The sequence below is a fragment of the Leuresthes tenuis genome, unplaced genomic scaffold, assembly GCF_036924035.1.
Source record: "Leuresthes tenuis unplaced genomic scaffold, fLeuTen1.0.hap1 SCAF_9, whole genome shotgun sequence".
Lineage (NCBI taxonomy): Eukaryota > Metazoa > Chordata > Actinopteri > Atheriniformes > Atherinopsidae > Leuresthes > Leuresthes tenuis.
The window spans coordinates 4,220,405-4,242,600 of NW_027325363.1; the positions used below are offsets into that span (position 1 = coordinate 4,220,405).

The 22,196-nt window shown below is 39.6% G+C and overlaps 1 protein-coding gene across 1 annotated transcript in view; it reads left to right on the forward strand.

Moving 5' to 3' along the window:
* The window catches only part of LOC140313954 (LHFPL tetraspan subfamily member 6 protein), a 41,809-nt gene extending 31,712 nt beyond the window's left edge, over positions 1 to 10,097 (forward strand). Inside the window, exons 3-4 of the mRNA XM_072391945.1 lie at positions 5,718 to 5,816; positions 9,320 to 10,097. Coding sequence (XP_072248046.1) covers positions 5,718 to 5,816; positions 9,320 to 9,438 — 218 coding nt within the window. The 3' untranslated portion in view covers positions 9,439 to 10,097. The remainder of the gene's footprint in view (positions 1 to 5,717; positions 5,817 to 9,319) is intronic.
* The last annotated feature ends 12,099 nt before the right edge of the window (positions 10,098 to 22,196 follow it).

Below are 22,196 nucleotides of genomic sequence, written 5' to 3' on the forward strand. Positions count from 1 at the left end.
TTCTTTTTTTTCCAATGTGCCCACCAAACATTTAATTTGATCATTTTTTATGTAAAACGTCTTACATACAGAGTTTTGCCACAAAGTGTCTGTTGGTCTCTTGCTTTGGCAGAGGAAAAATCACAAGGGCCTCACATGAATATGACTAAATAATTTGACTGTGTGGGCGTTTATAGCGGTTTGACCTTTTCTGGGCTTGATGGTTGCAAATACCGGAGTGAAGAGAGGAAATGCATCATGGAGATGTGGAGAGGTTTTTTGTTACTGACCTCCCATTACTGGCCTGGTCAGTAAATGGTTCCCTTTGTTTTATACTCAAGTTGTAAATCCAGCGAATTACGGTGAAATCTACAACTGAACAAAACACTGCGGACTGGCAGCTCTTCAATCACATCATATGGTCCTTGGCATGCAGTGTTCAGTAATGGCTGTGCAGAAAAGAACAAAACAGCAGCTGTATCGCAAAGAGGTGTTGATTAAAAACAAGGTTGATCGAAAAAAGAGCTTTGCCTAAATTACATTCAGTGGCAGTCATTTGGAACAGTGTGTATTGATATGTTTCACTGTGCACAAACATCACACATTCTTCACATAGTGCATTTAAATCCCTCCTCTTTCTGCATACCCCCTTCCTTCATCTCACCATTTCTAACTCCTTTCAAATCAAACTTCAGAACCCCATCTCGATCATAAAAAATAAATGAAGAAAAGAAAAGGTCCACAAAGCCCTTCTGAAGTGACTGTGTTGATCCAACTTGGACAACAGAGAGAACTGAAACATGTTGAAAAAAAAAGCAGGCGTGCATGCTGAACATGTCACTGTGTGTTTCAAGTGAAGGAGGCGACATGCCTCAACATGCAGAGATGGTTCTGTGGACTGATTAGTCACACGGGCTCTTGAGGCTGATGTGACACGGGGAAACCTGTGGATTTGGTTTTTGATTTAAAGCTTAGCGAGGTGAACAGGGAGAGAATGAGGTTAGTTGCACATTAACATGCCAGCAATATCAATTTAAATCGATTCTAGTTTCATGCAGCACCTGAAGTTGCTGTTAAATTGTCTCAACGTGTGAAACCAGATTTAGAATGACCCCTTTATCTTTGGCTTTCTTTGAACTATTTTGAGAAAAAAGATACAGACATGTGAAGGTGGATGTTATTTTGATACTTCACATTCCTCTCCAGGTGTAGTTGCACTCACGTATTTGGGCCTCTTTTGGATGATCCTCCAAACACAAAAGGGAATGTCTAACATTAAGCCAGCTCATTCATGCACATCCCCACTCCAATTCCCTGGCCACCAAAAGTTTCTCCAGCTTTAACGGCGGTTTTTATCCTCCCTCCCCTCTTTGGCCTTTTGAATGATAACCTTGAATGGTATTGTCTCGAGGTATGAAGGAGGCTAAAGAAATTCCTTGGGTCTTGACAGAGAGCAGGAAGACTTGACAAAAGCCATCAGCAGTCTGCAAAACAGAGAATGTGGCGGATATGAAAAGCGGGCAGAATTTCATTCAGGTAAAAAGCTTTGACAGAAAAAGAATGGGGACCAGTAGCTCAACCCTGGTGGAATGAAATTCTTATTTGCAAGCTACGAAAATCCGCTTTCAAAACTGAGCTCAGTGATGAAATCTGAGGCAAGGAGAGGCTGAATAATGATCACTATATTAGAGCAGTTCATGGATCTGAACACCGATACGTGGGACTGATTGCATTAGGTTAAGTCAGTTTAAGCCAACTCACTCCTAGTTTATACAAGAGCCTCTCATAGTAGCCATAAAGCCTGGGATTGTTATTGATATTGGTCATGCAGAGATCAATTGAAACTTAATCTGTAAATGAGCTGCCCAGGTTCTTATTTTCACTCCATCTGACCCTGCCCTCTTTCTCCTCACTCCCTCCTCCACTGAACTCTATCAAGCATCAGCTGGCTGCCACAGCAGCTGAAAACCCCCAGAACGGGTCAAACAATGGTTATCGGCAGGAAACAGCAATGTAAACAAACAGTCCTCCAGGTCTGTGTTGATAGACCAATTTCTGAATCAAAAGCAGACCAGCATCCTAATCTTTAAACTGATCGATGCCAGTAAAAGAAAACTTGTTGTTTGGATTCTTTATAAACTCTGTGGAAGGAGAATGATGGCACCAGATCTCTCATGTTGTTTTTTTCCATTTTACTTTTCTAAAATGCAATATAGCTGCTATATATCCTGCAGCAGGTCCACCAACTCTCCTCACAACAGCTTAATGGAGTCTTGCAGAAATTTCTTCATAAGACGACCATCTGCTCAAGGCAAAATTAAGTTGCTTGTGTCATCTAAAAGAGAAAATTTCCCATCTGTGCTTTGGGAAATCAAAGAAAATTCATAGAAGATCTGAACAGTTAGGACTGAAGAGACTGAAGATGAAGTGAACACAAAGACTTCAAGTCTTATCCATCCTCTTTTTGTTCTATTCTGTGAAACTATCCTTGCAGCATCCTGCTGTAATTAATGTTTTTGCTTATTTTTCAAATGTCTCTTTTATTCAGCTAGTGTGAACCCATTTATGCAAATGAGATCATCTGTTTTTATTTTATCTTTGTAAGTGTAACATGTAGTTTAAGGTAGTAAAACTACCATGAGATGTATTGTCAGGCATGTGCTACATTTCAGCCTTGTTCTTCTTAAAATTAATCATTTTCTTCATCGTCTCAATAATGCTTCTCAGTTTAATTAAGCAGTCAAAGTTCTGGTAATCCATGGAAGACACGTTTCTGTGGTGTGGGAAGAGCAGTTAGATAGCTTGTTGTCTGACACACAACTGGATGGCGGGGTTTGCCAGTTCAAGGCTAATGCACATTTCAGGCCTATGTTTGTGGTTAGCTTTGTTTTGCTCACATCAAATCAGGGACTGACCTCATCACAGATCCCTGATTTTCAATCCGCAAAAAAACCCAGAAGGTTGATGAAGTTCTGTTTCAACAATCCAACCCCACAATTCAGAAAACTTGTTGCTCTCACTCTTTTTGTATGTCATTTGCAGTATTTGATTGGAGCTCATAAAGGTTTAAATGTTAATTTAGCTCACAACCACTTGCTAAATGACACGTTTCCCCACCTGCTCATTTGTGCAAATCAGGATATATTGTCATATTTGGTTACAAGAAAGACAGGAAGTATCTGTCTACAGCAGCATGCATGGAGAATCAGAGCCTGAGGGTGGTTGCCTCTGAGAGCTGCACGTGTTTAAAACAGCTTGGCTCTCAGACATTATGTGAAAATACGTCTTTCTCTATTAGTAATCCTTTTCCCTCATCCTAGTCTCCAGCCTCTCCACCTCCAGTTTTCAATAACCCACATAGTGAGTGTGGAGGATGGGATTTGCTGGAATTAACCATCCTGGGAAGAATAAATAAATCAAATAGATAAAAGCCAAAAGAAAAACGTGGGACCACGTTTGATACAGACCTGAGCACCTTCCCTTTATGTGCGTATTCTTATTCATCTGCCCCCACGGTGATCTGTGTAATGCAGTATCTGTTTTAATGGTGTCACGGTAACATGTGCTCACGTTGATTTCACCCACTAAAATGCTACAGGCTCAGAGGGAGTTTCTCATAAAAAAGAACAACAGGAAGCAATGAGAGATTACAGGAAAACTTTTTCTGATTTTACGAGGTTAGATAATGGAAAACAACCTGTGTCTTTTGTTGTGGTGAATTCCCCGCCAGGTTGTGGTCTTGGAGAGGTATTCACAGTCGTCATCATCATCATCATCATAATCTGACCTGATATGGAAACTATGCAGTGAAGTCTTTCTTTTCCCATCCTTCTCTCTGGTGCCTGTTGTAGAGCACAGCAATCTGATGCTCGTGATTGCTTTCAGCAGACTTACTAATCAAAGTCGATCTTCATAAATCTTGTTTTCTCAAAAGGAAATATTCCACTTTGCTCTATAAAATAGCAATATTTTTGTAAAACAAAGCAACCTTTTTTCCTGTTATATCCGTCCATTTTTCTGCAAAGAAACTCAGCTTGATTCCATGCAGCTTTAACACTGCTTAACACTTGAAAGAGAATTTAAATTTTGTTAAATATTAATCAGGAATACATTATCAAGTTTCACATGCTTCACAGTCTTAACGGCTACAAATTTTAAGCCAAACACATATGATAAAATTAAATAATTAAGAATATTCAAATTACTTTTCTGTGCGTGCAGATATCCCTACATTTATAATACCAGCGGGTGTTCATCAGGGTAGCAGGTGCCTGTTTGAACAAGGATTCACACGTTCCTGTTTTCTTTTTGTTCTATTGCTTTGTTTAAGGTGGTCATTTTTTAGGTCTAAAGCAGAAACTCATCTAAGATTCTCTTAAGGCTCCAAGAAATGGTTGATTTGTTTTATGTATGAAAATCCCTGGCTCCCCTTTGATCCTCAGCTATAATGACACAGACTTGGCCAGAGCCTCTTTCATACATACATATATATATATAGACTCATTCTCGTCAACATGCCAGGGTTTCACTGCATTGATTTTCTATCAGCAGTACCACAGTTCCCCTCTTTGTTTTTCTTCCAGAGCTGCACCAGTGACATTTTGTGTCCTTTTGGCTGCGACGGGGGCCAAACACAGATGTCTTTTTCACTTCTCCCACTCCACCTCAGATGTTTGCCAGATTGTCCAGCCCTTCTCCATTAGCATTTGGATTCATTCCTGCTTGTTATCAGGTCTAGATGTAATACGGCAGCACTGGATGGCAGGACTAATCATGGAAGGCAATACGTTCCTTCCTCCCTTTCCCTCTGCTGCCATCCTCACATCCCAAAACTGATAACGGGGCAGATGCATTAGAGAGGATTAAGCTAATGTGATGGCAGAGCCACCTAGCAGGAGACCCCACAGGAAAAATTTAAGAATTAGTTCATGACATCTTGGGAATAACTTGTCAAGACCTGGCTACAGGCAAATATTGGGGATATTAATCCTTAATGTAATGGCCTTGACTAGATTTTACTCTTGTCTCTATGAGCAGCTTTAAGCATAGTCATAGTCTCCTTAATCACTGATGGAAAGCAGTCCCTCTAGGATTCTCCAGAGTTTTACAGTAATTACTGTGCACCCAAAAACGCCTCTGTGTTTCCCTCTTGTCTGTGTGAGAAATTGCCAAGTTATTTACATGTGTTCATTGCTCATTTGTCAGAGTTATATGGGCTGCTGGCAGAAGAGTGCTTTGTTTGTTGCAGTAAAAAATGTGATGAAGGGGTAAAATCACAATGCGTGTCATTTTACAAAGTATTGTTTGGCGGGTGGTAAAACTGCTGGGACAGCCCAGAGCAGCCTCTCTGCCAGTTTTGTACCAGATGAGATCACATCAATGTCTTCTTGATGGTTTTAATTAAAACATGAAGACTGAGAAGGAATCCATCGTTTAAATCCATCTAACCTTGCTGGATATTGGGATGGAACAATGAAATGAACAAAACAACAGGTTCTTTCGCATTTTTATTAACATTATTCATTTTAAGAGTCTTAAATTATGAACCCCCCCCCCCCCAAATAAAATGAGGCCAACTTTTCCAAGGAGCTTGGGGATAATTTTGTGTCCTTGCTGCAGGTTTCCTCTCACAAGCTGAGTCTGTCAGCCTCCCGCCATGTTTTGCGATATCCCTGAACCCCCAGTGATGATTTGTGCTGCTGGATTTCCCTCATAGCTTGTCTTCATCTTGTTTACAGGTCTCCTCATTGGGTCGGGCTGTGCTCTCTATCCACTGGGATGGGACAGCGAGGAAATACAACAGACCTGCAACAACAGCTCAGATCGGTTTCAACTGGGTAAGATGTCTCCCAGGATCTCACGCACAGCCTGACAGATTGAATGCAAAGACCTGAATTAAACACAAATGCTTCATAAATGTGTAATTTAAATAACAGACACGTGTTTCTCAGGCTGCAATAGTTGCTGGAGCCATGATTTGTATGCGTTTGAAATTCATGATAAAAAGTCAACTGATCCTCTGGTAGCTGGTGAGGGTTGTATAGCTAGAAATATGTGCTGAGAATAACTTAGAGCTTGATTTGTGCTCTGTATGCAGCTGGTATTATCAGGACTATCTCACACACAGTAATATGCTACATTATCAGACACTAGGGGAGAGGAAGAGCTGTGCATGCTGCAGCTGCTCCTTCATTTGATTATAATCAAACAGTGCTTGATTTTTTAATTTATTTTTTTTACATGGTTTAGATACTTTATTCAGGGCTACAATATAAGCAAACAACCGAAGAATAGCATCATTCTATCTTAAAAGATTAAAAATTCACCATTACATTTCTCGTTAATGACTTGTTGTGTTCAGATACTTTGAGCTCAGCTACAAACACATGCAGCATTCAAGGGAAAAAGATTTGACCTTGTGAACAAATTAATTCAGTCAGTGAATGTTATTGCAATCATCTTACAAAGTTAAAATATTTTAAACAAAAATCTTCTCTCGATGGTGGATCTATAATGATGGTTAGTGTGGCTTGCCGACAGTTTGTTTGTTTGTCATCAACCAATGAGATCTTTGCACGAGGGAACCTCATAACCTGGCAAAGCCACCAGAGCTCCACTGCACATTGAACATTCTCATTTTATGACCATCTGTGTCCAGCCTGCTCTTATGGTAAAATGTGAACAAGGGTCTGGAGTCTGTGAATGCCCACTTTCACACCCTCCAGATGCCAAGCAGACTATTTCAACCTGGTAAACACTCTCATCCATATGCAGCCCGAGTGCAAACATGTGCATCGGTTAAAGGGATATTTCTTGGGAATTTTTTTGTATTTTGTTATTTTGTAGGCTTCTCCAAATTCGTCTATAAGTAGTCAGTGTCTTATCTGCAGTAGACAGCGATGAGAGTGATCTCAGGGAGGAATTCCGGCAGGGGAGCTGAGCTAATAATGACATACAAGGGAGCCACAGAAAAACCAATTTGCACTATCTGAAACTATATATCATGAATTTTACACAGCGTCACATTTGCAACAGACGGTTGTTGACTTGTTGACTCAATATTTTTCTAACCTGAAGAACATCCTTGCTGCTCTACATAATCACATGCATGGTGGCTGTCCAACATGTGGTACCACTGATCAGCTATGATCAGCTCAAATTTCCACCAGTCTAGTACTGAAATACCAACGAAGGGACTATAAGGAATTATTGAAAGCATAGAAAAAGACAAACACTTACTGTCTTATTAATTTTTGCCAAAGTAATGTCCTGCAGTACGCTAACAAAAGCAAGATTGGCTGATCTCCTGATGCTGATCAGTGGTAGGGTACGTTGGGCAGGAAATGATTACAAATGGTGTTTCTTCTGTTGAGAAAATATTGACAAAATAAACAACTATATGGACTATTTTGACCTGCTTCCTCTTTAATCCTTCACTTATCCAGTTTACTTTTAACTTTTAAGGACACAATACACAACATGATGAGCTATGACAAGTTTTCAGCTAATGGCTCCTCGGGAATCACCTTGTTGGTGCAAAAACACTTTTTCATGTATGTAAAAAAATATGCATCAGTTGAAATGGGAACAACAGACTGGTAGATATAAAATGCCTGAAGATATTAACTGAAATGAGTTTTTATGTGACGACACAACACTGGTTCAACCATGAGATTAGGTACCTTTTGTGTTCTTTTTGGATCCTTGAATGATTCTTTTAGTCCGTGTTATGGTGGCACATCCGTTAAACCCCTGGCAACTAAGAATACACTAAGACAAAAATAAGACTGTTCATTTTGTCACCATAGCATGAAGACATATGTCTTAATAAGAGATTAACAGCCACTTGTAATTAAAACTACGTAAATTTGCAATCTTGAATCTTTTCAAATCCAGCCAACAAATTAGCAGTTAACAGTTTGTGTGAAATGAATCAAGGCTTCGTACAGATTACAGCTGCCAGTATGTCAGCAGCTGGATGCAGCTACATATAAAGCACCCTCGTGTTGTTAAGATGGATCTAATTCTCAGAGACTTAAGTACAATTATCAGTGAAATTTCAGAGCATGTCTTCAGAAATAATTATGTTGGCTATCCAGTTTCCATTTTGTGATTTCCTCATTGAGGGACTGGCTCTTGATGCTGAATGTGTTAACGAATGTGTTTGCACCTATGTGCCGTTCGCTGCTACTGGCAAATTAAATTAGCTTGTTTAAGAATGTATTTGTTCCAGTTTCATCCCCAACCTCATTAGCGCCATGACAAGATGATTCTCTCCCATGCGCGCAGCAGATTTCACACAAATTACATGTTTGCCACATTTGAATTTTTCCCTCATTAATTAATCTCTCATTTATTAATCATGAGCAGTGCAGTCAGTGCTTGATCTATTTTTTCCAATAGACAGTACTGAGCACATATACTGCTCGTATGGTCAATTTGAAAACTATCAAACATAAAAATATTCTCTGCTTTGACACGGCATGTTCAAAAAGAATTTTGCCACATTGATAAGCTATTATATAAGCTATTAGGACACAATTTATGTTGCATTAGGTTTCCACAGTGAGTGCACAACTGGCATGATTTGCTTCTTCCACCCAGCTGTTAATTATTACACTCTACTCATCCAGGTATTCTGATAAAAGCTGATGTTCATATTGAGCAGTCGGGGTCATCACAGTATTTGGTGTCAGTTGTCTTTTCATTTTCTCTCAGGTTTGTACAGGCTATGCCTGGATAAGTTTTAAGGTTTAGTCAACATTTTGTAGAACCGGTGTGCTTTCAGAAAGTCTGTCGCCTGCATTTTTCACATACCAAACTGTTTGCAAATGATGTTAAACTATGTTCTGTGCATTTGTTTGAACCATTTTCACAAGAAGAAGAGAAATGTTGTAGCCTAGACAAAAATGTGAAGCAGCTGACCCTATTCTCAGAGGTTAACACTAACACGTGAAGGTTAAAGCAAGAGCAGAGGTGTACAGCAGTCTCATGATCTATGACTCACATAGATTACGTGTTTTAAACTATGCACCAAACAAACCTCCTGCAGCGTATTTCATCTCCCTGAAGAAAACACAGAAGTACTTTTTGACTGGAGAAATTATGAAAGGTTTATCGGTTTTCTTAAAAAGGGTTGTTATAGTAGAGCAAAGTTTTGCAGTTCCTTTTTAACACAATCTTGTAAAAGCTAAATCAAATGATGGCTTCCTTTGCTAAAAGCTTCTCTGTTAAAATCTGATTTAAAGCCATTTGTGGCTTTTGGGGGATTTCCTGACACACAGGCAGATAGAAACAGGGCTGAAGTGATATTCTCCTAAATCCTGTGTTTACTCTGCAGGCTCCTGTCAGATCGGCTGGGCGTACTACTGCACAGGCGCAGGTGCAGCCGCCGCCATGCTGCTGTGCACCTGGCTGTCCTGCTTTGCAGGGAAAAAGCAGAAGCAGTACCCATACTGAGGACAGCATCTGTGAGGCGGGGACAGACAGAGGCCTCGGGCGGTACCACAAAAGGGAGAAGACTCAGACTCTGTGGACTCACATCAGAACGGCACATCAGGCACCAAAGACACCAAGTCATTATGGTGCGCTGCACGTCGTGGGACACTACTCATCTGACAACTGCAGGGACTGTTTCATGATGCAGCACACACACAGCTTTGGAAACTGGTACTTCGCAAAAGAAAGATATATGGACCAATCCTGTTTGTAAAATTGTTACCTTCAACAAAAAGTGTTCTCTCTCTTTTTTGTCTTCTTCTTCTTCTACAGTCATTGATGTTTATGTGATAGTGAGCCCTGTGATGAACAGAACTTTAGTAATATAAGTAATATGCCTTCATTGTTACCTGAAGTGTTTCCACCTCCTCTGTGTGTCTCATCCTTGCCTTAAACACAACCTGAAATGCAATAATCCCTATAATGTAAAGCAGAACCACACTGACTTCCTGCCTCCTCAGCTCAGCCTTTTCGGAAGATCGAAGCACAGTTTATTTAACACATTCATAGATATACATTGTGTATGGTAATGTATTTTATCATGTTATCAAATGTTTTGTATACACTCTCAAAATATTCTTGGTCATGCTTTTTGTTTTGTAAATAAATGTTTACTGAAATTCTGCTTTTAAGTGTCTTTTCAGTGATAGACTACTGCATGCCCTGAGGCTAAATTAGCAGGCCTGGACTCACATTCCTAAAGAACTTTTCCCACGACTTCTTTATCTCAGCAGCTTTCACTACATATGTGAGCCCCCTCCCCCACAATCAATAAAGACGATAAGGACAGTCAGCTGAGTGAATTTAACTTTTCCCTGTTATTGATGAGGTAAATCTCATGGCCTCTAGTCAGAGTACTTGCCTTTTGATCAGGTTTCTCTACGTCAAAGCCCGAGAATCCAGACAAAGTCTGAGATGTAATCATACCCTGGGAAATTGAGCAGCTGTGCTTCCATCAAGCTATCAGCTTAATGTCAAGGGGTATCTCATAGTTCCACAAAATGCCTTCAAAGTGTGAATAATAATAATGATAACGTCTTTGTAGCAGTTACCACGGCTACAAGTGTCATTAGAGACGTGAACTGCATCCAGCTTGTCAGTTACTATTTTCAGCTGTTTGTTCCTCTGCTTTATTTTCCTCCTTTGATTACAAACTCAATTTCCAGCCTGTGTATGAAGTCCGCTTTCATTTTCAATGCAGCTGATGTCAGCTATGCATTTGGCCCTCATTAGCAGTTTCATTTCTTCACAATGCTCAGCATCCACAAGATAATAGAAATACCCCCATCCTTTCCATTCTCTCTTGAGAAATATCTCACATTCTCTGATGAGTTAGCATAGCTCCCCCGCATTCTGCTACTTCTCTCAGATCTGCTGCGCTGATTGATATCAGCAGCGATTGTTACAGAGAATCAACCAGGTGTCTCATGGGCAAAGGCAGACATATTGGGGTCAAGTTGGAGCGTTCCCTCTTTCATATCATTACCCGTACCTCAGACTGACAGGATGTACTATTCGATGTGAGAACTTGGCAGCTGACTGTCTTAAAATATGCAAAATGTGTAGTAACGGGGAACTACAGCTGCTCGTGTAAAGGAAAATAGGAACTATTGGAACTGACGTGAATTTAAACAGACAAGTGTTGCTGTTCACTGTGAGCAGTATCATTTGGTTACGTTGTGGGACCACACACACTGATTCACACACACTGATTCACACTTTCTTTTTGCATTGATGAAAGTAGAAGTTTCTGACAGATCTTTTTCAAGTAATTTTAGCAAACTGTTGGTTAACCTGTCAAACATACAGAAGTTGAGAGTTTGATTGTCATAGATCCCGGTGGAGTCAAAACATAACTGTAAGTTAGCCAAACCCTGAAAGGACGTGTAGAGATATATAACAGACATGCCAAAAAGATTACCACCTAGATCAGCTCTTTGAGATACTCCTACACTTGTATATTTAAAGGATACCTAAAGTGACACCAGCTCAAGTTAACAACAGATCGTCCCTTGGATCCAAAATGCAATCAACCATGTGTGTTATTTTTTCATTTCTGATGACAAATACTTCAGGTAAATTACAGTTGATCATGCCATCAACTGAGTACTGCTGAAAATACAGACAACCGAGCTGACTTCATCACCACATCAACAGACTGCAACCCTCCATTTGTGTTGTCAAACTGGTGAGGAAATTCTCTTAGTTTGCTCGTATTTTGTGTATTTTCCATTCTGTTCTCTTCAGTTGCTGTATGTTTGGCTCTCAGGGCCTTTGTAATTATTTAAGCAAGAAAACTGAATTGTCAGATAGACACATCCACATCACTGATTTCCTTCTAATAAATATTTTCCCCCTGATAATACCTTTTGAAGATAACTGTGTCCCTTGAGACAAATACTGCTTCAAAAAAGATGCTACCTCATATCCAATCCTTACAAAAGTATTGCATCATATATATTACAGCAGAAAACATCTATAGAGAGCCTGAATAGCAGAAAAGTTGTGGAGCAGTGCATAATATACCTCTGAATCACTGTAATTAGAACTTTTAAAGTTACACTAATGTCTAAACTTTTTTTAACCACTAGAAAGAGATTATCAAATTCTGTAAAATGACATTAGCATTCTTCCATCTCCTTAACAGCAAGTCAGAGCATTTTTCTATGGTGTGTTACATCCCTTTTAATCATTGCAGCAATCAGCTGCCACTTCAGAGTGCGACATCCTCAGCAACCTTCTAGAAATGGCTCCCAGTAGAGGGAGCTTCTGTGTGGAAGGGGTTAAAATAAAACCCACCCACATATCCTCTTCTCTCTTTTTCCCTCACTATACTGCAGCACAAGCCTCTATTCTGCTTGAAGGAGCTGCTAATCAGCTGTGTGTTTTCAAAGGTCTGACAAATATCATGTTAAAGTGGACAGGCCAGTAAAAGGAATCCACAATAACATGCACCGAGCATCCTGCATCTGCAGAGATGATCAGAGGATGTTTCTAAAAGCTCACAGACAGACATGGACGGATTACAGCTCAAGGTTCATTGGTTCACCCTCAGGGACACGTAAGGTGTGGTTAGCAGGGTTTCTAAATTAGCCGTTTGTTTGAAGTTAGAAAGCGGTAAAGGTCACACTGGGGGAGCATATTTGAGCTTGGAAAGATTTCTGCTCAGTTTTAATAAAGCCAGTGTTTACTTTTTAAAGACCATGTACACACGCAGGTGTTTCCAATTCTGGCTGATTACTCCTCTGCTCTTGTTCAGAGTGAGTGGAGTGATGCTGCTCATTACATGAGGTCAGTGGAGTCCAGATGAGGCCAGCACACATTTTTCCTCATAGTAGGAAAAGCACAGGTGATGGTAATAACATTAGCTATGGCTCAGTTCCATTCAAGTGGCCCTGCAAGCCAAATGTGACAGTGAGCCACTATAGATAAAGAAAATGAGACACCCGTGCTTTTCCTGGTTTACATGCCAAAATTCTATTTGTCCCACGCTACATTGAAAGACACAGCAGAGGCAGGAGGCTTTGAAAGATGTCACACAGTCATGAGGGGAGGCCTGAAACACCGGTGTAGGTACCAGATGTGCTCGGGTTACCAGATCTGCTCGGGGCCCTGCGCCTATTGGCTGGACGTTGGCACGATGACGTAAGGGAATATGATTGGGAATGTGATTGGTCCGGACAACTTACTGAAGAGGTAAAAAAAAACAACCTATTGAAGTCGTTTTCACGGCTCTTCGTAGGAAACATGGACGGCTTTTACAAAGAAATCCAGCATTATCTTTCGAAAGGGACTTCACCCCGAGCACATCTGATTCTTATGAAATGGGACGCAATGTAGTTTGTAATAAAGTTGGAGTTTCTATTAAATAACCTCATATTGGTATTCATAAAATGTAAATAGTGGGGTAAACGTAAACCCAAATAGGCGCAGGGCCCCGAGCAGATCTGGTAACCCGAGCACATCTGGTACCTACATCGGCATGAGTGAAATCACCTCTGTGAGTTTACTGTGGTGGTGCATGGTTTTGTCAAGTTAGGATGGTTTCTTCTCTGGTGACCATTTAAGGACTATTTGCTCTCAGAAATTTTTTTTTATAAATTGATTACCAAGACATGACATCAGCATTTAACGCAGTCAGTATTTTCTGCTGTAAGTCAGTGAGCAGTGAGCACACTTTAGGAGTAGAGAACATTCACCAGAGCCGTAGGCAACTGTAGGTGCAGCACCAAGGGAATATTTAGGGGTCAGGAACTTTGCTGAAGAGGACTTCAGCTGTGGAATAATAAAACAGACTGCACTGAGCATTCGCTGTCCATTTTTTTCTGTCAGTCAGTGAATGAGCTCTTTAATACCAAGTCACTTCTTTAGCTTCTCAGCCATGTCTATCCCCAAGAAGACAGTGGTGTTTAAAAGTTTATGAATCCTTCAGAATTGTCTATGTTTCTACATAAATATTACCTTAAACATGTTAAGTTTTGTGCACAAATCATTAAAATATTTTAAAAGAGCTCACTGGAACTGAATATCAACAGAACTAAAGAAATGTACTGTAGGGAAAATGTCTTTTTTGCTTCATTTCAGGTCAATTCAAACTATCTAAATAGCATCCTTTCATTTGTCATCTGAAGACAATTCAATCCATTCATATAATGACACCATATAATCATTAATATAGCATAGCTAAGAGAAGAACTTTCTCATCACAAAAAGAGACCTCCAGCAGATCAAGACTCAAGAAAAATGGTAATTTGATCATGGAGGTGACACAACACGACAAGCAATTACAAAAACACCAGTAAAGGGAGACCTGCTACGGCATAGAGACAAAAGTATAGTAATTACAACAATAATGGCATTCATACTGTATACATAGAGTGTAAAAGGTAAGACTTGGCCCAAAGCAGCATAACTTAAAAGAGGGTTCTGGGTCACCTGAGTCAGCCCACAACTATAAGCCCGATCAAAACAGAAAACTTTTAAGCCTAAACTTGAAGATAGAGATAGTGTCTGCCTCCACAGCCTACTGGCAGCTGGTTCCACATGAATAGGCCCTGATAACTGAAGGCTATGCCTTCCTCTCCCCTCTTGAAAACTTTAAGAACCAATTTAACTCAAAAGTTTTTAAGAAATGATGGAGCTTCGTCATTTAGACCCGAGGAGCGAGTGAAGAGAAGCCGAAATTGGAGAAATGCTGTCTATCAAACTAATTCTTGTCAGAACTCTCACTACAGCATTTTGGATCAACTGGGGGCATTTTCAGAGAATTTCTGGGACAGTCTAACAATATAGAACTGAATTTTTCTGCATCCTCCGAGACGTACATAGGTGAAAGGAGATGGTTCTAGAAACTTGCTTTATTTGTGGGTTACAGGACAGATCCTGGTCAAAAATAAATCCAAGGTTCCTTATGGTTCTGTAAGGCAAGGTGTCAGAAGCGTGGTGTGGAGAGAGGACCCAGATTCAGAACTCAAGAAAAACAAGATTTATTTCAGGAACAAAAAGGCAAGAACAAAAAGCGCAGCTGAGCCGGATATCAAAAATCTAAAACTGTGGAAAAACAAAAGAAGACGAGACTGCGAGGCAAATCCTGACCTGACGAAGCGTGAGCAAACGAAACTTGGCCCATGGAAAGTGAGGTGAGGATTCTGCTATGACCGAGAGAAACCTGGAAACTAAATTCTGCGGGGAGGTGATTGGTGATGATGTGCAGCTGTGAATGAAAACAGGTGACTTGAGTGAAACTAAGAGACGGGAAAAAACATGACCAGAAATTAACCAAGAAACCTGAAAACAAGATAAAACATAACTCAAACCTGGACACAAGGTAATGCCATCTAGAGCCACTACACACTCAGGTCCAAGGACAACCTCCGTTTTGTCTGAATTGAGTCTCTTATCTGAGACAATTGTTTGGGTTTGGTTCCAGCCCCACCGCAACATGAGGATTAAGCAGTTATAGAAAATGGATGAATGTCTGGAAACTGTTCCAATAGTATTTGTCTCCACATGGCAAAACTATGCAAAGGTCTTGATTTAACAGTAAATTTGATGGTAGAATTAGAGTCTGGTGTTTTCAGTCACTCATGTGTCACGTTGAGTAATTTTTATCCTTAGATTAAAAGGAAAAGTCTGATCTACACAATCAGTTTTCATGGAAAAAAAATTTCTGAGGACCTTGGAAACAGAGTTATGGCTCAATAAGTCCCCAGAATGTGTAAATATATCTTGTCCTGTGACTTTACTCAAACACAGGCTTTTTTCACATTGTTTACCATTAGCACATACCGTTCCATAGCATTACCATAGTCGACCATTGGGAGAAGATGGAAAAACAATAATACGTATGACAAGGCTCCAAGAAGAAACCCATTACTTTCTGATGCATTTAGGTTTGGGCCTGCTTTTCTCCCTCTGGGCCAGGACACTTGTCAATACTGATGGAGCATTAGGTAGTGAATTATACCAGGGAATACTGAAGGTCAATGCCAGTAAATCTGTTTACAGGCCTCCATAAGAACACAAATCATTCTCCTAAGGAAAAGAGGAGGAAAGTTAAATGGCCAAGTCATGACCTTGATTATATAATACTGTTTTGAAAGGAATTTGAAGCAAGTTCATGTGAAGAATTCCACCGGTAACCCAGAGAGTATCCCATTCCCTAAAAAAAACAAGCTTTTTTTGTTTTAGGGAAGGAGCTGAAATTCCTCCAAGTTGATGTGCAGAGCTGATCAACAGTTACTGGAGACATTTGGTTGCAGTTATTCCCGCGCAAGAGGGAAATACCAGATGCTGAAAGCAAAGGCTGACACACAATATTTTCTCTCATGGATGAATAGTTCATTTCTCTCTGGTTGGTAAAGTGTCCCAATTCTGTTCCCTTTAATATCTGTAATGAAACAATACCTATCAGATATGTGCACAGAGCACTTTATCAATAACACACCAGTTTTTTCATGAAGAATCAAATAGGAAAGTGTCACATGGCCGGCACATGTGCTTCCTAAAATAAGACTGGCTGAGGATAAGGAGACGAGCAGGATCCTCCTCTGGCATGCCTTGACAGATGTCAGCTATAGGATGCAGACCTGTATCACAAGTAAAGCTTTCATTTAGGCTCAAACTCTGGCAGCAACAGAGTATTTTCCGACCAAGGAGAAACTCAGTCACTGCAACATTATAGCTCTTAAAGACCAAAGGTAAATTTTTCTAGATATCTGAAATTATATCTCCAGGCAGGCACAGTCTGCACTCGGAGTTTCTCAAAGTTCACAGAGCTGACAGACTTTTCGTTAAATGATGAATCGTGTTCTGCTGAACTATTTTAAAAACACAGAAAAAGTTCTTCATCGCCTCCTCTTTACTCAGAAAACACAACCCCCTATAGAGTCTGAAAAACAGCACACAATTAGGAGTGAAAATATTTATGGACTCTACGGGAGACTGACTGTTATGTAAGATCTGCTGAGAAGATGCAAGAGCAGCATTCTCTGGGCTGCTATCTAAAAAACTGCACTTCTGTTTGGTGCAATCAACTCCACTTTCAACACTTTGCAGAGCCGAGGCTTCCCTGGAGAGACATGCTGACACTTTTATCCTTCACTAAGCATTTGTGGGTCACGGATGATGCTGTTTTACGTTGCTTTTTAACATGATTACATGTTTATTATATGAAATGTCTCAACCAGCCTCAAATATTTAAGTGAAAATAAGTGAATTCCAACATCTTATGATAGAAACAGCTCTGTAGCCACTGCTGTGTGTCTAGTTTCAACCACAGGTTCAGTTCTTCTTTAGATGTACTAACATAACTTTAAAGTTTCTATAACCCAAATTACATTAGTAGTGAAAGTTGTTTCTAAAGTTGATGATCGCTCTGCAAACTTGTTTGACAGCCTATGATAAATTTTATATTGAATCAGAAATGCACAGCTGAAAAGATTTCTCACTGTGAGAAACCAAGCTGGGAGTCATCATGAATCTGCAACCAAGCTCATCTATAACTTCTTTTCATTCAGTAAATGTCAGAACTAAGTTAACACTAAAACTGGAGAGTTTCACGGGTAAAATGATTAGTTTCAGTTTTAATTGGTGCCATTTTCTCAAGATCACAAGTTAATTATGCTGTTATCTCGAGATGATAAAGCTTGTTTTTACATGATCTTTTTGTTTTCTCAAAATCATGACAGACAGCAGCTGCCTGTTATCAAGTGATTATGGTGACCTCTACAAGGACTTTAGATCATAGGCAGTAGCGTCTGTGGTCGTAGATGAGTGTGTGACAGAGTCCGCTACCCTTCAGGTGATACCACCATACGGGAAATTAAATGAATATTTCTTAGCCAAGCTAAGAAAATATATTAACTCTGTTATCTCTTGAAAACAAGCCTTGATATCTGAAGATAATGAAGATAATTGATCCATTGGCAAAACAAAATAAGCCATTTGAGTTTTTTAACTCATGATCTTGATTTTATCATTTATTTTTTTGGCCCCTCTTGGCTTTACATTTTTTTCCAAATATAGTTTTATGATACTCATATACTTCTTAAACATCAGCATCTTAAATGTTGCAGCAATTCTGAGCAAGTCTCTGAGTAGTTAACCTGTCCATACAAAACGATTTGATCACAATTTTTTGGCATTTCATTTGTAGTAATATCTAATTTTGCAAGAACTAATACAGACCGAGCAAACATGGAGGTGTGACGGTGAGGATCTGACAGTGAGGGAATCACAACCGGGAGTTTAAATGCAGAGGAGGGTGATCAGTGAGCGAAGGCAGCTGAAGGAAGAAACACAGGTGGAGTGAGTGGAGCTGACGACCGGACAGAAGAGAGGAAATGGCAGGACTCAAACATACCATGCAGATCATGACAGGAGTATTTCTGATGTTGGAGTTTTGAAAGGAATCCTCTTCCAGCTTATCTCCAGAGTCAGTGACGGTTACATTAGAATTTCATTGTTACAGCTGAGATTCTCTTTGCAAACTTTCCTTGACATTTCAGGGAATTTGTTTACATTTAGCTCATTTCTCCTATCACATGATTTAAACATCATTATCCCTGTTTGATTTTCCATCCTTGAAATGATCAAAGCCTTCCTTATTGATGACAACATACAGGTTTTAACTGTGATGCATTCAAGGGCTGAAGCTGTTTGAGCAGATAAGGGAACTGATAATCACATTGTTTGGTCTTCTCCATTTCCTGTAAGTCTAAAACATCACGCGAAAAGCTCTGTTAAGATTCCAGAAACTACTGCCTCTATTGTCCTTGAATTTGACATCATCCTGGATATCATGGGCTATGCTGGTGTACAGTACACTCAAAATGTTTCTCTGAGTAACAGCAGTTTTCCTCTCAAACTGCACGTACTGTTCGGTTCTATTTTGACGTATCGTTTCTTACCTTTTATACTTTAAAGCAACGTTTCAATTGCATTTCAGAGAGATATTGTTTTAACGCAGTAGGTCTATAACTACCCATGATAAAGTGTTTGCAGATCCAGAGAAGAGATACCAACCCTCTGAATATTTAATCTCTTTGAGACAAAAAGCAGTTTTGCAGTAATTCCAAAAAGATGAGATTCAGATATTAAAAAGAAAAAAAAATGGAATAATGCGTAGTTTGTTTTCTTCCATTTTTAATTTCACCCGCTCAGATTAGTCTGATTCTTTGACAGTGGAAAAAACACTTTAGTAAACTACCAAAATATATAGAAGCAGCTCTATTTCAAGCATCGACAACAGTAAAAATAATAATCACTTTAGATTTGAGAGTGTGTCAGTGATTAATTTACACTTTAATTTCAGGCTTTTTGCTTCTTTCTTTCTCTCTTTCTCTATCTCTAACGTTGTAAAGACCAGAGTTCAGGATGTGCTGTTGTCTATCCAAAGCTAAAACATGTGAAGCGTAAACCAACGGACAATAAACCAAAGAGGGTGGTCATATACAAGATAACAATCTGAAGGTTGGAGATAAAATCTTTGTTCATGAGTCTCAGACGGACCCCAAAGTTCAGGTAAACTGCGGACCAGTTAGGGTTTGTGAGTTTTTGGCCTGGTTTAGGTTATTTATTAGTTTAGGTTTTGTATTAGTTTAGTTTGTAGCTGTCCTTCATTGTGACATCCATGTTATCGGTGTTTTGATTTTCTTATACTTTGTGGTTCTGGTGTTTTTCTGGTGGGATTGTTTCTTGGTTCCTTGTTTCACTCTGTTTTGTGCTCCTACGCATCTTGTTAAGCTTATGGTTTGTTTGTGTGATGGAGTTATTGTGTTTTTCTCTGTTTGTATCTAACTTGTCTTTTATTATCACACTCATGGTTTGTCTTCGTTATTTTTGGGCCAGTTATGTTAGTTTCTTGTTCCAATCTCTCACACATGGTTTTCCTCAGTTCCCTCCTGTTCTGGTCATTAGCTCCCCTCCCACACCTGTCTGCTATCCTCAGCTGCAATCATTCACTAATCAGTTCCCTCTCAGTATTTAAGCTCTCCACTTTCTCCCAATCATTGACACATCCTTGTTGCTGTTCCCTCAAGTTTATGCTAATCAGGGGTGTTGGCATGAATGAGTGAGTGACACATGGTGAGTGAGGTATGGCGTTAAATGAAAACCAAAGTGCATGGAGGGAAAGAGGAACAGAGGTTCCCTTTCTGAACCCCGGCTCTCTCCAATGGCAAATGGGCACCTGCAACACAGAACACGGAGACAGAGAGCCAGCCCAGCATCCATTATGGGCGGGGTCGTCACAGGCTGTTCTCAGGTTTTTGTTTGATCACTTTAGTTTTCTTGCTGCCTTTTCTGTTAAAGTTCTATTCAACCTCCTGTCAGCATCCGTGTCAACATCTGGATCCTCTCTTCACCGCTCACCGTTACAGTGGAGTCGCACAAACTGACCTTCACTACCCAGGGAGGAGCTTTAATGATGCAACGCTGTGGAATATTGTTTTTCCCCCCATTGATGACCCTCCTTGACGTTAGATATTATTCATCCATTTAATTTCCGTTCAGTCATTCATTCTGTTTGTACTGCGGATTCATCTTAAGATGTGGTACTGATCCAGTAGTTTGGCACCGGGCTACATCTTTAACATTCCCTCTCTTAACTGGTTTGCATCAGCAATTAGCTGCTTTCTTTATCTAACTTCTCACAATGCCTAAATGTGAAATTAATTGTCTTATACATAGAAAAATGTCAGCTATGGGGCATAATGTTATTACAGTATTTTGTAGCAGTATGCAATGGACATGTTTATATTCTATATTCAAGCGCATAATTGTAATTAACTAATCTGTTGTTTTATGGGTCTCTGATGGACTGAAGTGTTCACCTTCTGTGATAATAGATTTTTAACAGTACACATGACATTTGATGCCTTTCCACATTATATTAGCTTGTTTTAGACCTAAGGTTGGCAAGACGTCAAGATGTTTTATTTCACAATAATGCACTTGTATGTTTATACTGTAAAACATAATCAATAGGCTTACAGCAGGAGTTTTAAGTTATACAGCAAGGTTTCTCTGCCTTTTCTGTGTCCTGATCCTGTTTTTGGCCCATAAATCATCAGACCCCCAGGACTTTAAGAGTTATAAAGCTGCTTTTGGTAGACAGCACATTCTCTCTCAAGACCATTATTGGTTTTGTATATATTTTGTCTTGTCAATGTGGTCAAATAACCAAAACTAACTCAATTCAAACAAGGATTAATACACAGGTCTTATATTATACTGGCCCATGGAGGCCCAACGAACTTGAGAAGCTTCTGCTTGAGAGGATTGTAATGTAATTTATTTTGATTTCATGTTGCTCCACAGCTGCTTCATTACAGTAATTTGTCATTTATTATTTATAAAGCTGCAAAAACCAGTGAAGAGAAGTCAGCTCTGGACTGATACCATATCTTGTTATTAAAGGGTCTTGGTATCACATACATGCTGTAGCCATACCTTTACTCTTAGAAACAGTATATTTCCACTATAATGCACCTCTTTAATCATAAATCAAACATTATGTATTCAGAGGCGAGATCCTTCTTTAAAAGACAAACACACACACCTGCAGGGCTTCCAATTTTTAATCCTTTAGACAAGTTTTTGTTTAAAATGTTAGCTGTATTCTTATTTGTCTTTATCATTTTACCTCATAAATCAGGCAGAGATTGCTCTTCATTTTCATTCTCTGATTTAGCTCTATATTAATTAGATATCAAGCTAAATGCAAAATGAAAATCTGTGTCTGTCTTGTCTTATAAGAGAAGCTGTATATAATCCACATCCATGTATATGGAGTCTGTCCTCTGAGGTTTTGTTAAGGCTTCATCTCAGCCCTAATGAAATCTTTTTTTTTTTTTTACACAGAATGTCCACCACATTTCCCCCAAACAGCTTGTGTAGGATAATCCGGGAGCTGTAAACTAACCGCTCCAGCATGCCTCATTATTGCTGTTATTTTCCTCCTGTGGAAAAGGTGGAACCGGAGCACTGCCAAAGAGCGAAAAATGGAATGTAATGAGGTAAATATCTGAAACAAGACCCACTGTTCGGCATGCATTTAGTTCACACTGCACAAAGAATTCTGCTAAAAACTCAGGGGCCATACGAGTGTGTTTGTTAAGTTAGATACACTCTGATTTGTCCAGGCAATTTACACACAGGCTGTTGCATTTCATCAACAGGTGATCATTCAGTCGTGTAATCCATCACACTGATTGTCA